This window comes from Aulonocara sp. 'chitande type north' Nkhata Bay, linkage group LG2 (assembly GCF_057382095.1).
Source record: "Aulonocara sp. 'chitande type north' Nkhata Bay isolate Kocher_YH1m ecotype deep benthic linkage group LG2, A_spYH_male_GT1.1, whole genome shotgun sequence".
NCBI lineage: Eukaryota > Metazoa > Chordata > Actinopteri > Cichliformes > Cichlidae > Aulonocara > Aulonocara sp. 'chitande type north' Nkhata Bay.
Genome location: NC_141345.1, coordinates 38756587 through 38778893, shown reverse-complemented (window position 1 = coordinate 38778893; position 22307 = coordinate 38756587). Strand labels below are relative to the sequence as shown.

The 22307-nt window shown below is 48.1% G+C and overlaps 1 protein-coding gene across 1 annotated transcript; it reads left to right on the top strand.

Annotated features, from left to right (window-relative positions):
* Positions 1-15215: 15215 nt before the first annotated feature.
* Positions 15216-21311, top strand: LOC147338410 (uncharacterized). Its single transcript, XM_086309778.1, has 4 exons — positions 15216-15977; positions 16050-16802; positions 16956-17860; positions 21218-21311. The coding sequence occupies exons 1-4, from the start codon at positions 15216-15218 to the stop codon at positions 21309-21311; spliced, it is 2514 nt and encodes an 837-aa protein (XP_086165904.1).
* Positions 21312-22307: the final 996 nt, after the last annotated feature.

The window sequence follows — 22307 nt, the reverse complement described above, 5'->3', positions numbered from 1 at the left end:
TAATTTGGAGGGGAAGGTTATTCTAGAGCATCGGAGCCGCAATTGAAAAGGCACGGTCTCCTCTGCATTTCAGCCGCGACTTAGGGACCGACAGCAGAAGCTGCTCAGCTGAACGGAGCGAGCGAGGAGGAACATGTGGCTTCAGCAATTCAGATAAGTACACAGGAGCCAGACCATTTAAAGATTTAAAAACCAATAAAAGGACCTTAAAACGAACCCTAAAATCAATGGGAAGCCAATGCAAGGAAGCCAGAACCGGAGTGATGTGATCGAATTTCCTACTACCGGTTAAAAATCGCGCCGCCGCGTTTTGCACTAACTGCAGGCGTGACAAGGTGCCCGACCTGACCCCTATTAAAAGGGAATTACAATAGTCCAGATGTGAGGTGATAAAAGCATGAATAAGAGTTTCCAAATTGGGTTTGGAAAGGAAAGGCTTAACCTTCGACAGGCGTCTGAGGTGATAAAAAGCTGATTTTACCACCCCACTTACATGACCTTCAAAAGTAAGCGCAGAATCAAGTTTAACACCAAGATTAGTGACTGAACTTTTCAGATGAGAGGTCAAATCACCAAAATCAACATCTGGAGAATCAGTAGAACGATGCGGGCCATATAAAATTGCTTCCGTTTTGCCTGGAGGACAACAGTGAAGGGCTGGGGGAGCACCTCTTTTTGTTGTCTCTCACTCCCATACACAGCAAATGAAGCCGCATTTTATTCAGATAAACAAAAAAAAGGAACAATGTCGAATCATTTTGTAATGAGAGAGCACCTGCTTTGCCCTGTGGTGTACATGCCCTGATCCATAGGTGCTGAACAAATGTGTCCTCAGAGACAGCAATCTGGCCTTCAAAGCAGAAAACACATAAAACAGTGATGGATGAAGGCAGTCTACCCCTGTGCTGGTTTCTATGCTACATTTTGACATGAATGCTGTCACCAGTTACTAACATCTTGTCTAGTAAGTCTTTAATAGGGATGGGTATTGATAAGATTTTCACGATTCCGATTCCATTTTTCATACTGTTTAACGATTCGATTCTTTATCGATTCTCTTATCGATTCTTTTTAAAAAAGGAGAACACTAAGGTTGATTAGCTCTGAACTTTGTTTCATATCTTCTCTTTGAACAAGATAGAAATTTAGGAGTAACATGGCCTTACAAACCCAACAGTGACATCTTAAGAGATCCACAGCCTACGGCTCTTCAATGGGGTGTCACAGGGTCCCCAGAAAAAACAAAATTGTAAATGTAAAATAATAAAATAAATATTCTTCTGTAGCAATAACAAAGTAGGCGCCGTGTTTCCTGCCAGGTAAATGACGCTCCGCAACATGGTGGCCTCGCTTCTGTCAGTCTTCCCCAGGACAGCTGTGGCCATAGCTGGACTGGCCATCGGGCATACCGGGCATTTGCCCGGTGGGCCGCTGGCGATTTTTTGTTTTTATGGGCCGATGGATATATATATATATTTTTTAGTAAGGATATATATAATGAAAGGCGTTGGATTGGCCAATTGGTCATGATCGACTCTGGGCTGGACCAATTACAGCCGAGGAGGCCGGATGCACCCTCCCCCTTGTTTAGCAATCACGTGATTTTCGCGCATTGCATGCCGGGAACTCGTGGCAAAACAATCCAAGTACCGCATCTAATGCAAGCATTTGCAGCCCCGCAAAACGTTCATTCTCCGGTTCCAATACCTTCTTGTTTTTTCTTTGCCGCACAAAAAAGGAATGTACAAAACAAAAGGACAACAATGCCGGTCCGTACAAAGACAGACTCGACGAAAAGTCAAAGAAAAGATACGAGGAAAAAATCAAAGGAGTGAAAGGGTCAGACCCTTACGAGCACACAGAGTGGACAAAAGACGTTAGAGTGATGCCCAATTTTCACCACGCGCAGATTTATAATTACACGGTTCTTGGAGTGAGTGCATACACTCATGAAGTTTAGTAACTTCAGGTCACTGCAACAAACCCAGGTACAGTTTACCGACGGATGGGTACAGGACCTTGAAATGCACCGTGTAGAAAGTAAAGACCATCGTACGAACAAACGTAAGATTTCCAGTCTCACAAATCGTCGTCATAAATACACATTCGTTAACCGTTTATTAATATAACCTTTGAGCTCAACGGTAATTAATTAGTAGTGGAAATAATTTCTGGTAGCATTACAGAAATGTAGCAGTGACAATAATATTGTATGTTGTAATTGCACTGGACAATTAGTGATACAAAACAACTGTTTTATCCTGTGAATAAAAGTATATGTTTTTGTCAATGTACCATGGTAATAACAGAAGCGAAACACAATATTGTGTCAGGACAATTCACTATTTATGCACAATAAACAAAGGAGCATAGCGCGACAATTTCTGTTCAGCGCCAGACTTGCTTGTAACCTATATCACCAATTATGTTAAGAAAAATGACGTATTAACTACTACAAAACTCTGACCTTTGTGGGAATGCTAGGAGCAGACTAACATGTGAGCTGCAGTGTTCTGAGACGCTATATTTGGTATATCCAGACCATCCGTCGGCTCTTACTTCGGAAACATGGCTTAAAAAATTTCTCTTCAACGACGTAATCCGATAAAAAAACCGATCTCTTTACCCGTCGGCTTCCCGTGGCTGTCATGCGACCGGCTATTGCAGTTAATAATACAACAGCTTCTTGCCATTTTTTGGGTTTCTTTTTATCGCTGTGTAACTGAGTTCAATTGAAAGCCTGCGTGCGCTAGTACCTCTTGCCACAAGTTCCCAGAATCCTTTGCGGTTTTACCCCTGAATGACGTCACATTTTCAATCTTTATCCTGGTGGGCCGGTCTCTAGTTAAAATGCCCGGGCCGATTTTTTGTCCCAGTCCAGCCTTGGCTGTGGCTACAACTGTAGCTGCCTCCACCAGTGTGTGAATGTGAGAGTGAATGAATGGTGGCATTGTAAAGCGCTTTGGGTGTCTTGAAAAGCGCTATATAATATTATTATTATTGTTTGAAAAAATGGCAAACAATTCCAAGGAATTGAAACAGTGGGAACCGGTTTTCAACAAGAACCGGTTTTCGATACCCATCCCTAGTCTTTAAGCTCACCAATCTGGTGCTTGTTTTGGACATTCTTTAGATTTCAATTCAATTTGATTTATACAGCGCCAAATCACAACAACAGCTGCCTCAAGGTGCTTTATATTGTAAGGTAGACCCTACAATAATACATACAGAGGACACCCAACAATCATATGACCCCCTATGAGCAAGCAAGCACTTTGGTGACAGTGGGAAGGAAAAACTCCCTTTTAACAGGAAGAAACCTCCAACAGAACCAGGCTCAGGGAGGTGTGGGGCCGTCTGCTATGATTGGTTGGGGTGAGAGAAGGAAGACAGGATAAAGACATGTTGTGGAAGAGAGACAGAGATTAATAACAGATATGATGCATAGAAACATAGATGCATCTGAACATGTGTAGAGAATGACTGTGCCCCCAAATTGCCAAATTGGTGTCTTAACATTGACTTTTGAAAGGAATCTCTGGTGATTTGTCACAGTAATCCAGTGAATGTTGAAATATCCCAGTTATGACCCAAGTAACCAAGCATCTTTACTTTACATCGTTACTTTAAGATGGCGGCGCGTGAACAACGTGAGGCTCAGTGTCTCTCCAGAATCTGCTATTTAGCAGGTTTTTTTCTACTTTTAACCGGATTATTCGTCCAGAATTGCTGTGCATTGCTGACCTACAGCAGACAAGAGCTTCTGAACATCTGGACTCATAACTCCAACAGTTTTATCGCCGATCTCCGACTCATCCCAGAGATCTCCAGGACACCGGAGGCTGCCCACTCTCCCCGGCCGGGCGGAAGTGCATGCAGACGGCCCCGAGATCATAAACAAAGGCAAGGTAGGCGCGGAGGGCTACGGGCTAAGCTAAAGCTAACACCACACCAGCTGCCTTTACCCAGTAATTTCCTCACCAATGTCCGTTCTCTGGCAAACAAAATGGATGAGATACGGCTCTCCATCACTAACAACAGACGGATTATGGACTCAAATGTCATGTTTTTCACCGAAACATGGTTGATCAACAGCTGCCCGGACAATGTTATCGAGTTAGCAGGACGCCACACACACCGAGCCGACAGGCTAGCAGATGACTCCGGCAAGACCAGGGGTGGAGGTTTGTGCATTTATATTAACAATGCTTGGTGCATGAACTCCACTACTACTGAGAGTCACTGCTCACCTAATGCGGAGTTTTTAATGGTCAAATGCAGACCTTATTATCTCCCCAGAGAACTCACTTTGATCATACTCACTGCCGTGTATATACCCCCCGACGCTAATGCTAGGTTGGCCATGAAAGAACTTTCTGCAGCCATTAACAAACACCAGAATAAACACCCCGAGGCTGCTTTTATTGTTGCTGGCGACTTCAACCACACCAACTTAAAGACAGTCCTCCCCAGATTCCACCAACATGTCTCCTGCCACACCAGAGGAGACAAGACTTTAGACCATGTGTATTCCAACCTGGCTGGAGCCTACAAAGCCACACCCCTCCCCCACATTGGACAATCGGACCATCTCTCCCTGTTCCTCACACCTAGGTATTCACCACTCATCCAACGTGTGAAACCTGCTGTGAGGACAATTAAAGTGTGGCCAGAGGGGACAGACGCAGTGCTCCAGGACAGATTTAAAAACACAGACTGGAATATGTTCACCCACACAGACCTGGACCAGTACGCCTCATCTGTACTGGATTACATCTCCGAAGCCACAGACAGTGTCACCACCCCGAAACGGATCACCATGTACCCCAACCAGAAGCCTTGGATGAACCGGGATGTTCGTCTCCTCCTGAAGGCCCGCAACACCGCCTTTAGGTCAGGAGATGCACACGCCTACAGCACAGCCAGGGCTAATCTAAAGAAGGGCATCAAAAAAGCCAAACACCATTACAAAAAGAAGGTAGAAGAACACTTCTCCGACTCCAACCCCCGACGCATGTGGCAAGGACTCCAGACCATTACAGACTACAGGACCACCAAACCCTCCCCCGCATCCTCTGATGTCTCCTTCCTCAACGAGCTCAACAACTTTTATGCTCATTTTGGGTGAGGGAACCCCACAACCACAACCAAAGCAGACGTGACGCCAGACCACCAACCTCTGACTCTCTCCCCCACCGATGTAGGTGCGGTGCTGAGCAGGATCAATGTCCACAAGGCTGCAGGTCCCGATGACATACCCGGGCGTGTTCTCAGAGTGTGTTCTGGGGAGCTTGCAGGAGTGCTCACAGACATATTCAATCTGTCCTTGGCCCACGCTGTGGTACCGGCCTGCTTCAAATCCACCTCCATCGTCCCGATACCCAAAAACTGCAACCCATCTTGCCTCAATGATTACCGCCCAGTAGCACTCACCCCCATCATCACGAAGTGCTTAGAGCAGCTGGTCCTAGCACACTTCAAATCCTGTCTTCCCCCCACCCTGGAACCCCACCAATTCGCATACCGCCAGAACAGGAGCACAGAGGACGCAGTCTCCATCGCACTGCACTCTGTCCTCTCACACCTGGACAACAACAACACCTACGCCAGAATGCTGTTTATAGACTTCAGTTCAGCATTCAATACAATCCACCCCTCACAACTCATCAAGAAACTGACAGACCTGGGCATCAGTTCCCTCATCTGCAAATGGTTACTGGACTTCCTGACCAGCCGCCCCCAGCATGTCCGGCTGGATAACCGCTGCTCATCTACCATCACAATGAACACCGGTGTACCACAAGGCTGTGTAATGAGCCCTTTCCTCTACTCCCTCTTCACCCACGACTGCAGACCTGCTGATGGTTCCAACACCATCATTAAGTTTGCAGATGACACCACGGTGATTGGCCTCATCAGTGACAACGATGAGGCCGCCTACAGGGAGGAGGTGGATCGTCTGGCTGAGTGGTGGGACACAAACAACCTGCTGCTTAACACCGAGAAGACCAAGGAGCTCATCGTGGACTACAGGAGGAATGCTGACCCACATCCACCCATCCACATTAAGGGGATGGCTGTGGAGCGTGTGAGCAGCTTCAAGTTCCTGGGAGTCCACATCTCCGAGGATCTCACCTGGACAACCAACTGCTCCAAGGTGGTCAAGAAGGCTCACCAGCGCCTCTTCTTCTTGAGGACTCTGAGGAAGAACCACCTGTCCTCAGACATCCTGGTGAACTTCTATCGCTGCACCATCGAGAGCATCCTGACCAACTGTATAACAGTCTGGTACGGGAACTGCTCTGCCTCGGACCGGAAGGCGTTGCAGAGGGTCGTGAAAACTGCCCAGCGCATTGCTGGAGCACCACTTCCTGCCATAAAAGACATCTACAGGAAGCGGTGTCTGAAAAGGGCTGGGAAAATCATCAAAGACCCCAGTCACCCATCACATGGACTCTTCACCCTCCTGCCCTCTGGGAGGCGCTACAGGAGCCTCCGGACTAAGACCACCAGGTACCGGAACAGCTTCTTCCCCACAGCTGTCAGACTCCTGAACTCTGCCTCCTGACATCTGACCCACGTTAAACTCATGGACTGAACATACACACACACACACAACCACCTACACACACACACAATGGACAACTGTACCCTCAAACACACAATAATAACACGGACTGAACCACCACTCACAACCACTAGCACTTTATATAGCCTCTGTAGAAACTATCTACACCCTGGTCAGCAGCTCACTGCTGTGTGACATTTCAGACACTGAGATTCATCCTATAGCTGTCAGCGATCATGCTCCTGTATCTTTAACACTAATGCACAAGAATAACACTACGCCAAGAAAAAACTGGAGATTTAATATATCACTACTTAAAGATGAAGACTTTATTAAATATTTTAAAAAGGAATGGACTTCATATTTAGACTTTAATGACACTCCCGGAATATCTGCTTCTGTTCTATGGGAAGCAGGGAAATGTGATGAGAGGTAAAATAATTTCTTTCTCATCACACAAAAAGAAAGAAGAAAACAAAAATATTCAGGAATTAGAAAAAAACATCAAATCACTAGAAGAAGCCTACGCGTGCAACCAAGATCAGGAAACATTGAACAAAATATGCAAAACAAAACTAGAATTAAATGAAATTATTAATAAAAAAACACAATTCCTTATACAAAGACTACGCTTGCAGAATTTTGAACACAGTAAGAAATCAGGTCGATTTCTAGCAAACCAGCTAAAAATAAATAAAGAAAAAACAACTATATGTGCTGCTAAAGATTTATCGGGGAACACAATATATGATCCTGGAAGAATAAACAACATTTTTAGGGATTTCTATGAAACTTTATACTCACCACAAATAAACCCATCTAAAAATGAAATTGATCTGTTTCTTGACAACGTAACTCTTCCAAAATTACTAGACAGTCAAGCAATGGAACTGGATTCGCCACTGATGCCAAGTGAACTCCAGGAAGCCCTGATAAGTATGCCCAATAATAAGGCTCCAGGTCCAGACGGCTTCCCTGCAGAATTCTACAAAGAATTCTGGACAATTTTGGCACCAGTATTCCACAGAATGTTGCAGGAAATCGAGGAAAATGGCAGACTACTACCAAATATGAATTCTGCCAACATTAGTCTCCTACTAAAACCAGGCAAAGACCCTTTATTTCCCTCAAGCTATCGTCCAATTTCTCTTTTAAATGTAGACCTTAAAATAATCTGCAAAGCTCTCTCAAAGAGATTAGAGAAAATGACCCCCCTCTTAATTCATCCTGACCAAACTGGTTTCATAAAAGGTCGGCACTCCTCAACAAACACTCGTAGATTACTTAATTTAATAGACTACTCATACGATAAAAACATCGAAACCATAATATTATCTCTAGATGCAGAAAAAGCATTTGACAGAGTTAACTGGAAATTTTTATTCGCAACTTTACACAAATTTGGTTTTGGAAACTCTTTCATAAACTGGATAAGAATATTATATAATTCCCCAACAGCTCGTATCAGAACAAATGACCAGACATCCTCCAGCTTCTGTCTCCTGAGGGGCACCAGACAGGGATGCCCACTCTCCCCTTCACTTTTTGCAATTTTTATCGAACCTCTAGCAGCAGCATTTAGACAGGCTACAACAATTAAGGGCATAAAATGTAAGAACATAGAACATAAAATCAGTCTCTATGCGGATGATGTGTTGCTTTTTCTGCAAAACACACAAACCAACCTCTCTGAGGTAATTATTTTAATAAACTGGTTTTCAAGAGTTTCAGATTATTCAATTAACTGGTCAAAATCTACAGTTCTCCCCATTAACTGCTCCTTCCATAATTCTTCCTCTGCCCCACTGCAATTCGGAAATATTAAATATTTAGGTATTAATGTCTCTCCTAAGCTTTCAGACTTAACTAAATTAAACCACATCCCACTTCTAAAGAAAGTAGAAGGCGATCTGACGAGATGGAAATCTTTACCCATATCACTCATGGGCAGTGTTGGGGAGTAACGGAATACATGTACCGCCGTTACGTATTTAAAATACAAAATATGAGTAACTGTATTCCGTTACAGTTACCGTTTAAAAAGGTGGTATTCAGAATACAGTTACTTTGTTGAAATAAATGGATTACACTGCGGTACTTTCCTGTTTCATTTTGTCGCGGGTCAGGACTGTTTGGGTTTTGTTTGACAGCTACGTTCTTTTGTTCCAGGCGGCAGTGTTATGGTTGCCATGGTTACAGGGCGACGCTCTCTCTCTCTCTCTGTGACTGTGTGTTTCCTGGGTGAGAGAGCGCCTTTTCGTTGTTGTTGTTGTGCTAAGCTAACAGGCAGAATGCTACGAGGATAGCTCTAAAGAATGTAGCATCATGGGCAGTGTAGTCCGTGTTGCAGGGAGAATGGACTGCCATACACGTTATGGGTCTGTGAGCGCGAGGAGGGAGAAAAGGGGGAGTGGAAAGGTACGAGTTGTCATCGAGGAAAAACAGGAGCTGGAAGCATCTAAATATAATAATAACCACTTCAGCCAAGAAGAGTGCCTGACGAGCCCAGTTGTAAGTAAGCTATTAAGACTCGACTGTACACCGTGTTCGTGTTTTCCTCCGAAAACAATAAGTTCCGTTGGAGCAGCCTTTCAACGCCTCTCTCTGTCAATAAAAGTTGACCCACACAACAAAGTAAAGCTATTTTTCGGCTACGAGCCAACAGGGACCCCGCCGTATTAGTCAGAGGTCCCTTTACTACAGTTCGGAGTCGCGGACCTTCAGTAATAGTAATAAATCACACAGCAATAGTACATTCATGTTGTTGTAAAAATCATGATAATATATTAAGTAATCCAAAGTATTCAGAATACGTTACTGTCTTTGAGTAACGTAACGGAATACGTTACAGAATACATTTTGGGGCATGTATTCTGTATTCTGTAATGGAATACATTTTAAAAGTAACCTTCCCAACACTGCTCATGGGAAGGGTCGCCACTATAAAAATGATGATCTTGCCAAAAATAAATTACTTATTTTTGATAATCCCTAACAAACCATCACAAGATGGGTTCAGATCTCTGGATTCATATATTTCCAAATTCCTTTGGAAAGATAAACCCCCGCGTATCAGCTTAAAAACGTTACAAAGAACCAAGGATGGAGGAGGATTAGATCTGCCTAATTTTCACCAATACTTCTTAGCCAACAGGCTTCAGTTCATCTCAGAATGGTTAAAACATACCTTCTTAGTTGAGCCCTGGCTAGATGTTGAACAGGCACTATGCAAGGATCTAGAGATTTCAGACCTACCATTTATTAGCTCAAACATCAAAAGACATGAATGCTTTAAAAGTATCAACATCAGCTTTTCTCTGACAGCATGGTGGGAGTTTCTAAAAATAACGGAGTCTTCATTAATCCCATGCAAACGTACACCTATCTGGAATAACCCTGACATATTACAAAACAATAACATGACTAATTTCCCAGAATGGAGTTGTAAAGGAATTAAATACTTAGAACATATATTAGAGGGAACAGAATTTATTCCATTTGACAGACTAGTTGCACAATATGGGATCAACAAGACAAGATTTTTAGAATATCAACAAATTAAATCCATAGTAAAAAAGAAATTTAACCTCAGTCAAGTTGAATTACAAACACCACTAAGTGCGGCACATTTTCTTACTCTTAAATCCCCCAAATTATTATCTAAAATATACAGAACACTTTCTAAATTAGATGAATCAATATCCCTTCCTATTGCAAAGTGGGAAGCAGATTTATCAGTCAGCTTAGACCAAAACTTCTGGTCTCAGATTTGCTTAAAAACCTTTAAAGTAATTAAAAATCCCAGTCTGCAATTAATACAATACAAAATACTACATAGAGTGCACTATACAGGTCATCGGATGTTCAAGATGGGCTTTACATCTTCCAACAACTGCTCACACTGTCAAGGCAATACACCAGACAATTACATCTACGCTCTTTGGTTCTGTCCACCAGTGCAAAAGTTTTGGCGCGAGATATGTGAAGACTTATCAAAGTGTCTGAAATGTAACATTCCAACTTCCCCCTTAGTGTGTTTACTGGGCAGCTTAGATAATGTCACTTCAGAAAAGAATATAGCCCATATGATTTTCACTGCCCTATGCATAGCCAAGAAAACAGTCCTCATGAACTGGAAAAATAAAAATAATCTTAATTCTAACCAATATAGAAATTATCTATTAGATTACATTAGTCTTGACACAGCCTCTGCCACCACATCAGATCAATTGCTCTGGGCTCCTTTTGTCAGCTCCATCACCTAGTGGGGGTGGGGGGTCATAGTTTGGTCCCGCCTTCACTGTTGTGATTGGTGTGGGGGTAGGGACAGGCTTAGGGCGTCGGGGGGTTCCCCGGAGGCATCTTCCTTGGGGGGCTCAACCCGGGATAGCGGTCCTGTCCGGTTGGGGGCTCTGTTGGCTCTCAGGTGACTGTTTCCTCGCGGCTGTGTGCAGCGGGGCTAGGGGAGGGTCTGTGCTGACTGACGTGGGTTACTGACCTGGTAGCCTGGCTGTCCCTGGGTGGGTCCGGGATGGGCGTGAGGTTCTGGGGGCGCTCCGTCTCTGGGCTGGGGCCCGGGCCGGGCCTCGGGGGCTTGGGTCCTGGTTGGTGTGTTGCCGGGGTTGTGGGCGGGTGGGTGCATGGGGGCCCAGCCCTGGAGCAGGGTGCCGCCGGTGCGTCGAGCCACCTGGGGGGCTCTTCAACTGGTGGGGGAGATGGTCACATCTTGCAGGAGCTTTCCTCTCTTCAGGAACTCTCTCTGCAGGAGGGGGAGATACAGGAGAGGTGGAGGAAGATCTCAGCCTGGGCGTTTACTGTCTTATGTAGTCTGGAAGATGAGTGGATGGTGGGGTGGGTGCAGTTTTCTCTGTGGTGGGGTTGTGTGGACTGTCCCGGGCTCTGTGGGGCCGGGAGGCACTGCTGCACTGGGCCCCGGTCTGGATGGGCCTGGGCCCCCTTTCCCTGGCGGGTCGCGGAGTGTGAGAGTGCCTACTGGGGTCAGCGGGGGAGCTGGCGCGAGTACTACCCCCCCTCTGTCCCCTTCTGGCTGCCTCTGCCTCAATTTTATCCCACAACTTAGACATTCACATTATTCACACTCTCATTACACATACATATAGGATCTTGGGGGTGGGCACAATCACGGAGTCCAAATTACCATCAGGGTGTACACCTCACCCCTGGCGTCGTTGCCCACCTCTCAATTTTAAATACACTTAGACATTGAGGGCTATCAGGAGGGACTATGCGCTTACCTGCTGCTCCTTGGCAGGTAGCTCCATGCCCTCCTGGGTTTTAATTGCACTTTAGAACACACATGCATCAACACTACAATGAGCGGGTGGAGGGAGGTTTGGAGTCTTCTCCCACCCCCATTCTCTGCGGCCTGCTGGAGCGGGAGGGCTAGGAGGAGTTGGCCGTCCGACTGCGGTCTGGAGTGTGGGGCCTCCCTGCTGCTACGGAGTCGGGGTGGTCTGCCTCTCCCCACCGCAGGGAAAAGGGTAACACCACCTGGGTCTGGGTGCAGTTCCCCCCTCCAGGGGCAAGGGTACCTAGACCCGGTTTGTAGAGTACGCTTGGGGAGTGTGATCGTGTGTACAGCGTCTCTTTATGTCTGTCTCCACGTTGGTTGAGTGTGGAGTGAGTGCATATGAGAGCATGAGGGGGGGGAATGGATGTTTGTGTCTGTGTGTGCCTGTATGTCTGTGTCTATATGTCAGGTTGGGTATCAGACACCACCTCTCTGGGGACACCTCAGGCCCTCCAAGGTTTGGAGGCCTATCTCCACCCACCACCACTTCCCCTGCCAGTGGCGGACTCCCTCAGGTGTCGGTGCGTTGGTGGTTCTTTGTGTCTGGGGGTGGGCGTCCAGGTATACACCGGCTCACTCCTTGGCGGCCGCTTATCGGGGCCTGGAGCCTGGGGCTCGCTCGGGCCCCTTCGGAGGTGGGGTGCCCCCGGCCTCTCGGCCTGGGGCTCGGTCACTCAGGCACAGCTGGCGGCCGGCGGAGCTCATGGGCGCGTCACTGCAACTCCCCCTGGCTTCTGCTTCGCGGCTGCTGAGTGAACCCTTATCTGGGACTCTCCTCAGCTCTTACTGGAACAGTGGCGCGGCTGCCCCTCTGTTGGTCTTCCATGGTCTCTTGTGTTCTGGGGGCCTCTGGAGGTCTGGAGTTTTGATCTCCTCCATACCTGCTTCACACCCTGGAGGACGGGGCTGTGGCCCCCCCACACTCCCTAGCAGATCGTTACATGGAGAAACCTTTGGAATACAAGCGCGCTGATCCACACAGGTATGCACATGGGTGTTCACTGCTCGTAGACCCAAATTACACCTTTCAAGGCTGCTACTTCGAAGCACATCTGTCCTGCGTGCTGCACAACAACATTGAATATTTAGTATTTACTGCTGTTTACACTTAGCTAGATTAATGCGATGGTGTTGTGTTTAGTATGTTGCTTTGTTTTGTATTTTTTGTCTTTTTTGCTTGTTTTCTATTCCTCTCTCAACAGGTGATCCAGGAGATTTTTATTTTTTCTCCCCCCCCTTTCTCACTGTCCCTCTCCCCTTCTGTTTTTCCTTTCCTTCCTCTTTCTTTCTCCCTTTCCTATCCCTCACTCATGTCTGTCCCGTCTGTAACATCTGAAAATAAAATATAATAAATAATAAAAACAAAGATCGACCAAATGGACCAATACGGCAATGCCACGATGATCCATTTGGAAAGTAAATCCATTGGGTATCCTTGTTGGTCTTCAGACAACAATTCTGATGGCTAAAGAACCAAATGGGACAGGCAGAAAAAAAAAAAAAAAAAAAAAAAAGAAACTATCTACACCCTCACTTATCTTAGCAACGGCAGCAACGGCCGGGTGCGGTCCTCAGCTGGCTTCTTAACCGCCAGGGGTCCAGAGTCTGCTGGGGGCTGAAACCCAGCCTCTGGGGAGGCCCTGGAGTGAATCTCAGTCTCAGAACTGGCCAGCTTTTGAGGACTGATAACAATATTGTTTGGTTTGTCTCTCTGATTAGGATTCGAGGTTGTGGAACAGTTCTGTAAGAGTTGGATAGACATAGCTTGCTGTACCGGAGGTGTAGGTGAAGATGATGGCTGTATAGGTGGCTGAGCTGAGGGCGACTGAAGAAAAGGTCGGGAAAATGATGGTTGTGAAGTTGGAAACCGAGCTGACGATAAGGCTGATGATTCCTCTACCAACTGAACTATTGACTGGGCTAAGGATTGAAATAAGGTTTGTAGTAAGTCAGGCTGTGGATGTGACTGTGCTATGGGAAGCGAGGCTGAATGTGGTGGAGGTGGCGACTGAGCTTCGGGCCGGGCGGCTAACCGAGCTTCGGGCCGGGCGGCTAACCGAGCTTCGGGCCGGGCGGCTAACTGAGCTGACATAGCCCCAGAATAAACAGTTCCAGATGAAACAGTCTTAACTCCTGGGTCTGAAGGAGCATCAGAAGCACAGTCTTTTGAACCAAAGCGGAAACGATCGCTCTCAAAATGAATACTGTCATTTTCTCGAACAGGAGGAACAGGAGTTCTAGAGTTCATGAAGCTGACGTTAGCGGCCTTGGGGGAAACGGTACGTTTATCCCTCGACACAGAAGGCGAATGTAGGGGGACTTTGTCACTCACCCTAGGCGGTTGGTCGAGAAAAGTCCCAGGCTCCTACTGGAGCCGTGAGTGCTGGCGGCACGTTCGGCGCTTCCAAGTAGAAGAGGGAGCAGCGCTGGCAGAATGCGACAAGGAATGACTCGGCTGTGGCTGCTCCTGCTGTGATGTGGAAATGCTGGGTGAGTCGGGTGGCGCTATAATGATCCCTAACATCTTGAAGAAAGCTTGAGCTGGTGTAAGCTGGTTGCTCGCGGTCTCATAGTAATCGGCAGGAGCGTTTTCTGTGAGACCGGGGCAATCCGGGGGGAAGAAGCAGGTGAGTGGACTGAAGGGTAATGTCACAGGCTGGGTCTCTGACCCAGCGCTCTGAGCCTCTCTTTTGTATTTGTTTCATTTTTGATATGTTATTAGTTTTTGTGTCAGTTCCTATCTGTCTTTAGTTTGGGTTGTTATTGTTTATTGTTCCTTGGTTTTCTATGTTTTGGGGCTTTGGTATTTATCATTATGAATTTAGGTCTGTTAAGTTTGTGTTGCCATACTTAGTTTTAGTGTTCCTGTTTTATTTTGACAGTGTCTTGTGTTCCTTGTTCATTATAGTTAGCTTTCCTTTCTTGGTCCTGTCATTAGGGCTATGTCTGTCAGCTGTTCCCTCATGTGTCTCCACTTCCACTGATCACCTCATGTGGGTATTTAAGCCTTCTGTTTTCTGCTTGTCATTGTCGGTTCGTCTGTTTATTTGACCTCAGTCACAGTCATGGTTTTTGTCAGTTATTCTACGGTAGTTTAAGTCATAGTCTTTGCCTGTTATCTTCCACCACAGTTATAGTTATAGTTTTTTGGTCTCAGTCCCTCTTAGTGTTTTAGTTTCTTAGTGTTTTTGTCAGTTTGCTTTGGTTTCCTGTGCCGTCATTAATAAAGGATCACTTTTTTGTTACAACTTACAACTCCTCGTCCATCATCTGCTTTTGGGTCCTGCTTCCTCACACATCGGCGCACCCCGCCGTGACAGAACGAACCGACCAGTCATGGACCCAGCGGATTCAGCTCTCACCGAGTGTCTGGAGAAGACGGCTTGGATCCAAGCGATCCTCGACCGCATCTTTACAGCACCCGATTTGAAGAGCAAGCTTGTGATGGTTAACGTTGCTGAAGCTATTATGGAGAGGGATCCCTGCCTCCTTCAGCTCCCGGGCTCACCTGCTATAGTGGATGCTTTTACAAGGGTAAAAGAGATGCTGCAGGCCCAGGAACTGTCGAGTCAGGAAATGGCTTCCAGCACCTACCAGTCACAACAACCCCACAATCAGTCATCTCCATTGCTGCCTCCGGAACCTGAGTGTGTTCGTGTCGGTTCGCTGAGATTCGCCGCAGCGTCACCACCTCTCAGCTCACCAGTTTCCATGCCCTCATCACAGTCTCGCCATACTCCTGCCACTGTCCAGCGCGAGGAAGCGCTGGACACCATTGATTTGGACCACGACGAGCGTCAGTCGATATTCTGCGCTCTATTGGAGGAGGAGCTCCGGTGGAAGCCATGGCTCATTCCGGAGCACGAGCCCTCTTTCCGGGGTACTCGACTGGCTCTCGGGGGACCTCGGAGTTACCAGGGACTTCCACCTATTGCACCGCCGTCTTCCACTCTCAAGAAAAAGCGGCGTGCGTGCCATCGACGCTCCACACCACGAACACAAGTGAGTGACTATATCTTGGCTCCTCATGTTTTTTCTCCGGAGATTATTGGAACGGACACTGCCTTTCCGGGTCATGAGCCCGGCTATGATGAGACTGTTTTCACTGGAAATGCTAGCCATCAGGCTCAGCTAAGCTGTTGTGGGACTGCTATCCAGGCCGGTTTGGAGCCGGAGACGGAGGTGCAACTTGTGCAGCCTATTTCAGTGTCAGCTGGAGGGCCCGGGGAGCCCGTCCGGCCTCACGTCTCGTTTGCTGGAGGTTCGGGAGAACCCAGCCCGCTTCATGTTTCATCTGCTGGAGGTTCGGGCGAACCCAGCCAGCTTCATGTTTCATCTGCTGGAGGTTCGGGCGAACCCGTCCAGCCTCACGCCTCGTCAGCTGGAGGGCCCGAGGAGCCCGTCCAGCCTCACGCCTCGTCAGCTGGAGGGCCCGAGGAGCCCGTTCAGCCTCACGCCTCGTCAGCTGGAGGGCCCGAGGAGCCCGTTCAGCCTCACGCCACGTCAGCTGGAGGGCCCGAGGAGCCCGTTCAGCCTCACGCCACGTCAGCTGCAGGGTCCGAGGAGCCCGTTCAGCCTCACGCCACGTCAGCTGCAGGGTCCGAGGAGCCCGTTCAGCCTCACGCCACGTCAGCTGGAGGGCCTGAGGAGCCCGTCTGGCCACCTTCTGCTTCACCACCTGTGGCTGCAGCGCCACCTCCTGCGGCTCCCATGCCGCCGCCTGCAGGACCACCACCTGCTGCGCTACTGCTTGCTGCTTCTGCGCCTCAGCCTGACGCCTCGCCTGGTTCTGCCACACCTCAGTCTGAGAACTCATACAAACTCATTTCACCCACTATAGACTGTGTCTTGCTGCAACTTGAAGAGCAACCTGCCTCGTCAGCTGGAGGGCCCGAGGAGCCCATCCACCCTTCTGCCACATCAGCTGGGGGGCCCGAGGAGCCCGTCCAGCCTCCTGCCACGTCAGCTGGGGGGCCCGAGGAGCCCGTCCAGTCCCACGTCACGTCAGCTGGAGGGCCCGAGGAGCCTGTCCAGTCCCACGTCACGTCAGCTGGAGGGCCCGAGGAGCCCATCCAGCCACCACCTGCGGCTGCCTCTGCTACGCCTGGTCCAGCCTCTGCCTCTGCTATGCCTGGTCCAGCCTCTGCCTCTGCTACGCCTGGTCCAGCCTCTGCCTCTGCTTCTGCTACGCGTGGTCCAGCTTCAGCCTGTGCTTTGCCTGGTCCGGCTTCAGCCTCAGCTCCTGCTTCGCCGTCGCCTGGTCCGGCCTCAGCCTCGGCTCCTGCTTCGCTGTCGCCTGGTCCGGCCTCAGCCTCGGCTCCTGCTTCGCCGTCGCCTGGTCCGGCCTCAGCCTCGGCTCCTGCTTCGCCGTCGCCTGGTCCGGCCTCTGCTTCTGCCTCGCCTGGTCCGGCCTCTGCTTCAGCCTCGCCTGGTCCGGCTCCTGCTTCGTTGTCACCTGGTCCAGCCTCGGCTTCAGCCTCGCCTGGTCCGGCTCCTGCTTCGTTGTCACCTGGTCCAGCCTCGGCTTCAGTCTGTGTTTCGCCTGGTCCGGCTTCGGCCTCGACTCCTGTTTCGCTGTCGTCAGTTCCAGCCTCGGCTTTTGTTCCTGCTTCGCCTCCGCCTGGTCCGGCTTCGGCCTCAATTTCTGTGTCGGCCTCGCCTGGTTCTGCGGTTGTGTTGCTGTCGCCCAAGCCTCGTGTTGCCCCTCGGGATCGCCGGCCGCTTTCCGGGCCGTTTGTTGGACATCATTGCCGTCCGGGTCGGCCCCCTGAACTTTTGATCTCTGGCCTGCTGTGCTCTCGACCTCCGGGTCGGCCCCCGGAACTCATGGATTTTGGACTGCTGGACCGTTGGCCTCCTGGTCGGCCTCCCGAACTTTTGTACTCTGTTTTGCTTTTCTGTCGACCTCCGGGGCGGCCGCCTGAACTGCTTCGCCATTTGCTCCTGCTCTGCCGGGTTCCTGGTCGCCCTCCTGAAGCTGGGTCTCGGACTCTTGTGCCCTTGTTGTGTTTGCTCTGTGTGTTTTCGCTGCTTTGTTTTTTGTGGTTTTGTTTCTGGCCCTCCTTCCTGGTCCCCCTCCGCCCGCCCTGGGGGGGTTGTTTTTGGCTTTGTGTTGTGTTTTCTTGTTGTTTTTTCTTTTTCGGGCATCTGGAATCCGCCCTTGAGGGGGGGGGGCTCTGTCTGACCCAGCGCTCTGAGCCTCTCTTTTGTATTTGTTTCATTTTTGATATGTTATTAGTTTTTGTGTCAGTTCCTATCTGTCTTTAGTTTGGGTTGTTATTGTTTATTGTTCCTTGGTTTTCTATGTTTTGGGGTTTTGGTATTTATCATTATGAATTTAGGTCTGTTAAGTTTGTGTTGCCATACTTAGTTTTAGTGTTCCTGTTTTATTTTGACAGTGTCTTGTGTTCCTTGTTCATTATAGTTAGCTTTCCTTTCTTGGTCCTGTCATTAGGGCTATGTCTGTCAGCTGTTCCCTCATGTGTCTCCACTTCCACTGATCACCTCATGTGGGTATTTAAGCCTTCTGTTTTCTGCTTGTCATTGTCGGTTCGTCTGTTTATTTGACCTCAGTCACAGTCATGGTTTTTGTCAGTTATTCTATGGTAGTTTAAGTCATAGTCTTTGCCTGTTATTTTCCACCACAGTTATAGTTTTTTGGTCTCAGTCCCTCTTAGTGTTTTAGTTTCTTAGTGTTTTTGTCAGTTTGCTTTGGTTTCCTGTGCCGTCATTAATAAAGGATCACTTTTTTGTTACAACTTACAACTCCTCGTCCATCATCTGCTTTTGGGTCCTGCTTCCTCACACATCGGCGCACCCCGCCATGACAGGTAAGCAGCTAGTGAGGAACGGCAGCATGGAGGCCCTCCAAGCGCAAGCCGGGTCCCGTCAAAGGCTGAGCTGCGCTTCCTCAGTGAGTCTGCTGGATCCATACTGGTCGTGTCGTTCTGTCATGAATCGCTGTGTGGCAGGCAAGCAGGAGTGGTGGACCCAAAATGCAGAACTCAGACACGGAAGTGAAACTTAAAGCGCAGCTTTATTGCTGGGAAAAACCTCCTACAAACTAAACTCACCAAAAGAAAACCAAAAGTCAGAACAGAGGAACCAAGGACTGAAACACTGGAAAGAAACACTAAACTGGAGCAGGAGACCAAACACTAGGAACATAGAAGCAGAACACACAGCTAGTTGAGGGTACGACGCGACACTGACACAGAGAAACACAGGGCTTAAATACACAGATGGCAGTAATCAAGGGATTAGAGACAGGAGGGGAACACACCTGGGAGAAATCACAGCTGACGAGACAGGGGAAACGTAAACTGAGCACACTCACATACGACACAGACCTTCACAATAAAACAGGAAACTCAGACACATGGAACCAGACAAGACATTGAACTAAACAGACAGATTCACAAACAGATGGGGTGACACCATAGACAGACAGAGAAACAGACTCCAAGGCAGACCAAATATAACACATAGAACTCAAACAATAATAATCATCATCATAAACTAGAAAATGATAACTAAAAGCGCTGGGTCACCGACCCAGGACCATGACACTTTCCTTCTGACAATGCTGTCTGTGTTGAGCGCTCAGTGGATCTACGCTTGACAGTGCAGCCTAGGCGGAGTAGTCGAAAGCAGATTCACTGAGCGCAGGACAAGCTAGCGAGACAGAAGTTAAGCTCTCCTTGCAACATGGCAAATTGAACCTCCCCCACCCTCATTCAGATCTGGCGTTTGGAACTATTTTGGTCTTCATGTGACATATGACCCTGAAGGTAAGCGCGTCATGGACTAAAGTAAAACAGTATGTCGGATGTGCCACGCAATGCTCAATTACATTGGTGGGAACTAGTGTGTTAGCGCAGTTAGCTCGTTAACATGTTGGCGGTCCAGCCCCACGCACGGGGCGATCCGCGGTAGCTTGTTAACGGAGATTTGCCGTGTTGTGGCTTTAACGTCATTTCAACGAGATTAACGCTGACAGCAGTAGTGGGAACACAACGAATATGACTGCACATTTACTCTGACAGCATCCTAGTGCAAAGACAAGTGGAAGCAGACAAAAACAACAAGCACGCATGCTGCAAACTTTACCCAAGTCATTTAAACGGCCGTTAGCACATGATTCTCCTTATGGGGACCTGATATGTTTAATATGCTGCTGAGAATATAGCCCAGAAGAAGCGGATAGTATAGCTTTTATTTTGGAAAGAGCCATTTCTCTGTAATAAACTCTCTTTTCCAAAGATGAGTGATTTCTCGATCAGATATATGTATTTGTTTTTTATTATTTTGTTGTTTCAGCAACATTAAATTTAAAAACTGTACTTTTGAGTTAAAATATATATTTATAATTTTAATAAATGACAAATTAAAAAAGCATGAACTTTTTTTTGTATCGAAAAAATATCGAACTGTGACACCAAAGTATCGAATCGAACCGAACCGTGAATTTTGTGTATTGTTGCACCCATAATATATATATATATTAAATGTTTCCATTTTAATCTGATTGTGTGACATGTTTGTGTAGACTGCTGAAGGTGAAGTTGCTTTAGATACTGTTAAAGTCTTAAGTGGTTACGTTATAAGTTTACTTCACATGTTCTTTTGAAGAGCACCTTTGAACTGGATAGTATGTCATTAATAACAACAGCTCAGTGGCAAACAAGACTGGAAAATGCTATTCTAAATGCTGCTGCCTGGAAGTTGTAATTAATGTAAAACATTGTACAGTATTGTATCTCTTCATCACCATAAATATTATCTCAGATCTTCCCCATTCCCCAGTATAAACAAAACATACGGACGGAAGAAGTAACCATGAGGGAGGTGAAACGTAGGTCTGCCCAATCAGAAGCTACGCTACAGGAGGCATTCAATGACGTAGACTGGGACATGTTCAGAGCATGCGCAGTCGACATCAACGAGTTTATGGAAGTCGCAGTATGCTTCATCAATATGCTAGCGGAGGAGATTATCCCCACTGCGAGAGTCACCACATTCCCGAACCAGAAACCATGGGTGGACAGATCGATCCGCGCTGCAGTGAATGCCAGGACCGCCACCTGCAACGTGTGTTTCGCCACTGGCGATATGAGCGCCTACAAAGCAGCCTCATACGGCGTACAGCGCGCAGTGAGAGATGCCAAACACCGGTACCGGGAGCACGTGGAGTCTCGCTTCCACCAGGGTGGCACACGGAGTATGTGGCACGGACTACGCACCATTACCGACTACAAAGCCAGGGACACTGTGCCGATCAACGCCGACTCTGCATTCACCAACGAGCTGAACCAGTTCTATGCCCGTTTCGAGGTTAGCCACGCGGCTAATGCTAACTACCGCCTGACTACCGAGGACACTGACGTCACCAGTGAGAGACCGGTGATCAACATCGCGGAGCACGACGTCTGAGCGACACTGAGGAGAGTGAACACAAGGAAAGCAGCGGGGCCAGACGGCATCACCGGCCGTCTACTGTGCTGCTGTGCTGACCAGCTAGCAGGTGTGTTCACTTCCATCTTCAACGAGTCCCTGGCGAAGTCTGTGGTCCCCACATGCTTCAAAAGATCCACCGTCATCCCTGTGCCCAAGAACAGCAAACACCCATCCATGAACGATTACCGGCCAGTTGCACTGACCTCGGTAGTAATGAAGGTGTTCGAGAGGCTGCTGAAGAACATCATCTCCTCCGCCATCCCAGACACCACAGATCCGCTCCAGTTTGCCTACCGAGCCAACAGATCCACAGAGGACGCCATCGCCCACTTCCTGCACACCACCCTCAGCCACGTGGACAAGAAACAGGGTAACTATGTGAGAATGCTGTGTGTTGATTACAGTTCAGCATTTAACACTATAGTGCCCAGTAGACTGTTCACAAAGCCGAGGGATCAACAGCCATCTGTGTGCATGGGTGTTGGACTTCCTCACTGGCAGAACTCAGGTGGTGAGGGTGGGTAGATGCGTCTCTAACAGCATCACCATCAACACAGGAGCACCACAGGATTTGTCCTCTCGCCCTCTACTGCCTCTACACTTTAGATTGTGTGGCCACCCACAGCTCCAACACCATTGTGAAGTTTGCTGACAACACAGGGGTGTTGGGCACCATCTCCAACAACGATGAGGCGGCCTACATGGATTAAGTGAAGAATCTGGCATCATGGTGCCAGGACAACCACCTCCAGCTGAACGTTGACAAGACCAAGGAGCTGGTGGTGGACTTCAGAAGGGGTCAGCACAGAGACTACAAGCCCATTATCATCAATGGAGCTCCAGTGGAGAGGGTGCAGTCCTTCAAGTATCTCGATGTCCACATTTCCTCAGACCTGACATGGTCTGCCCACATTCAGGTCCAGACCAAAAAGGCTAGGCAGCGCCTGTATCACCTACGACAACTGAGGAAGT

Excerpts from the sequence above, each read along its gene's own strand:
- LOC147338410 (XM_086309778.1), top strand. The coding sequence starts at position 15,216 with ATGGACCCAGCGGATTCAGCTCTCACCGAGTGTCTGGAGAAGACGGCT. Across the intron at positions 15,978-16,049 it reads AGCCCGGCTATGATGAGACT|CCGGAGACGGAGGTGCAACT; the intron begins GTTTTCACTGGA and ends GCCGGTTTGGAG. Across the intron at positions 17,861-21,217 it reads GGTCGCCCTCCTGAAGCTGG|CCACGCGGCTAATGCTAACT; the intron begins GTCTCGGACTCT and ends TTTCGAGGTTAG.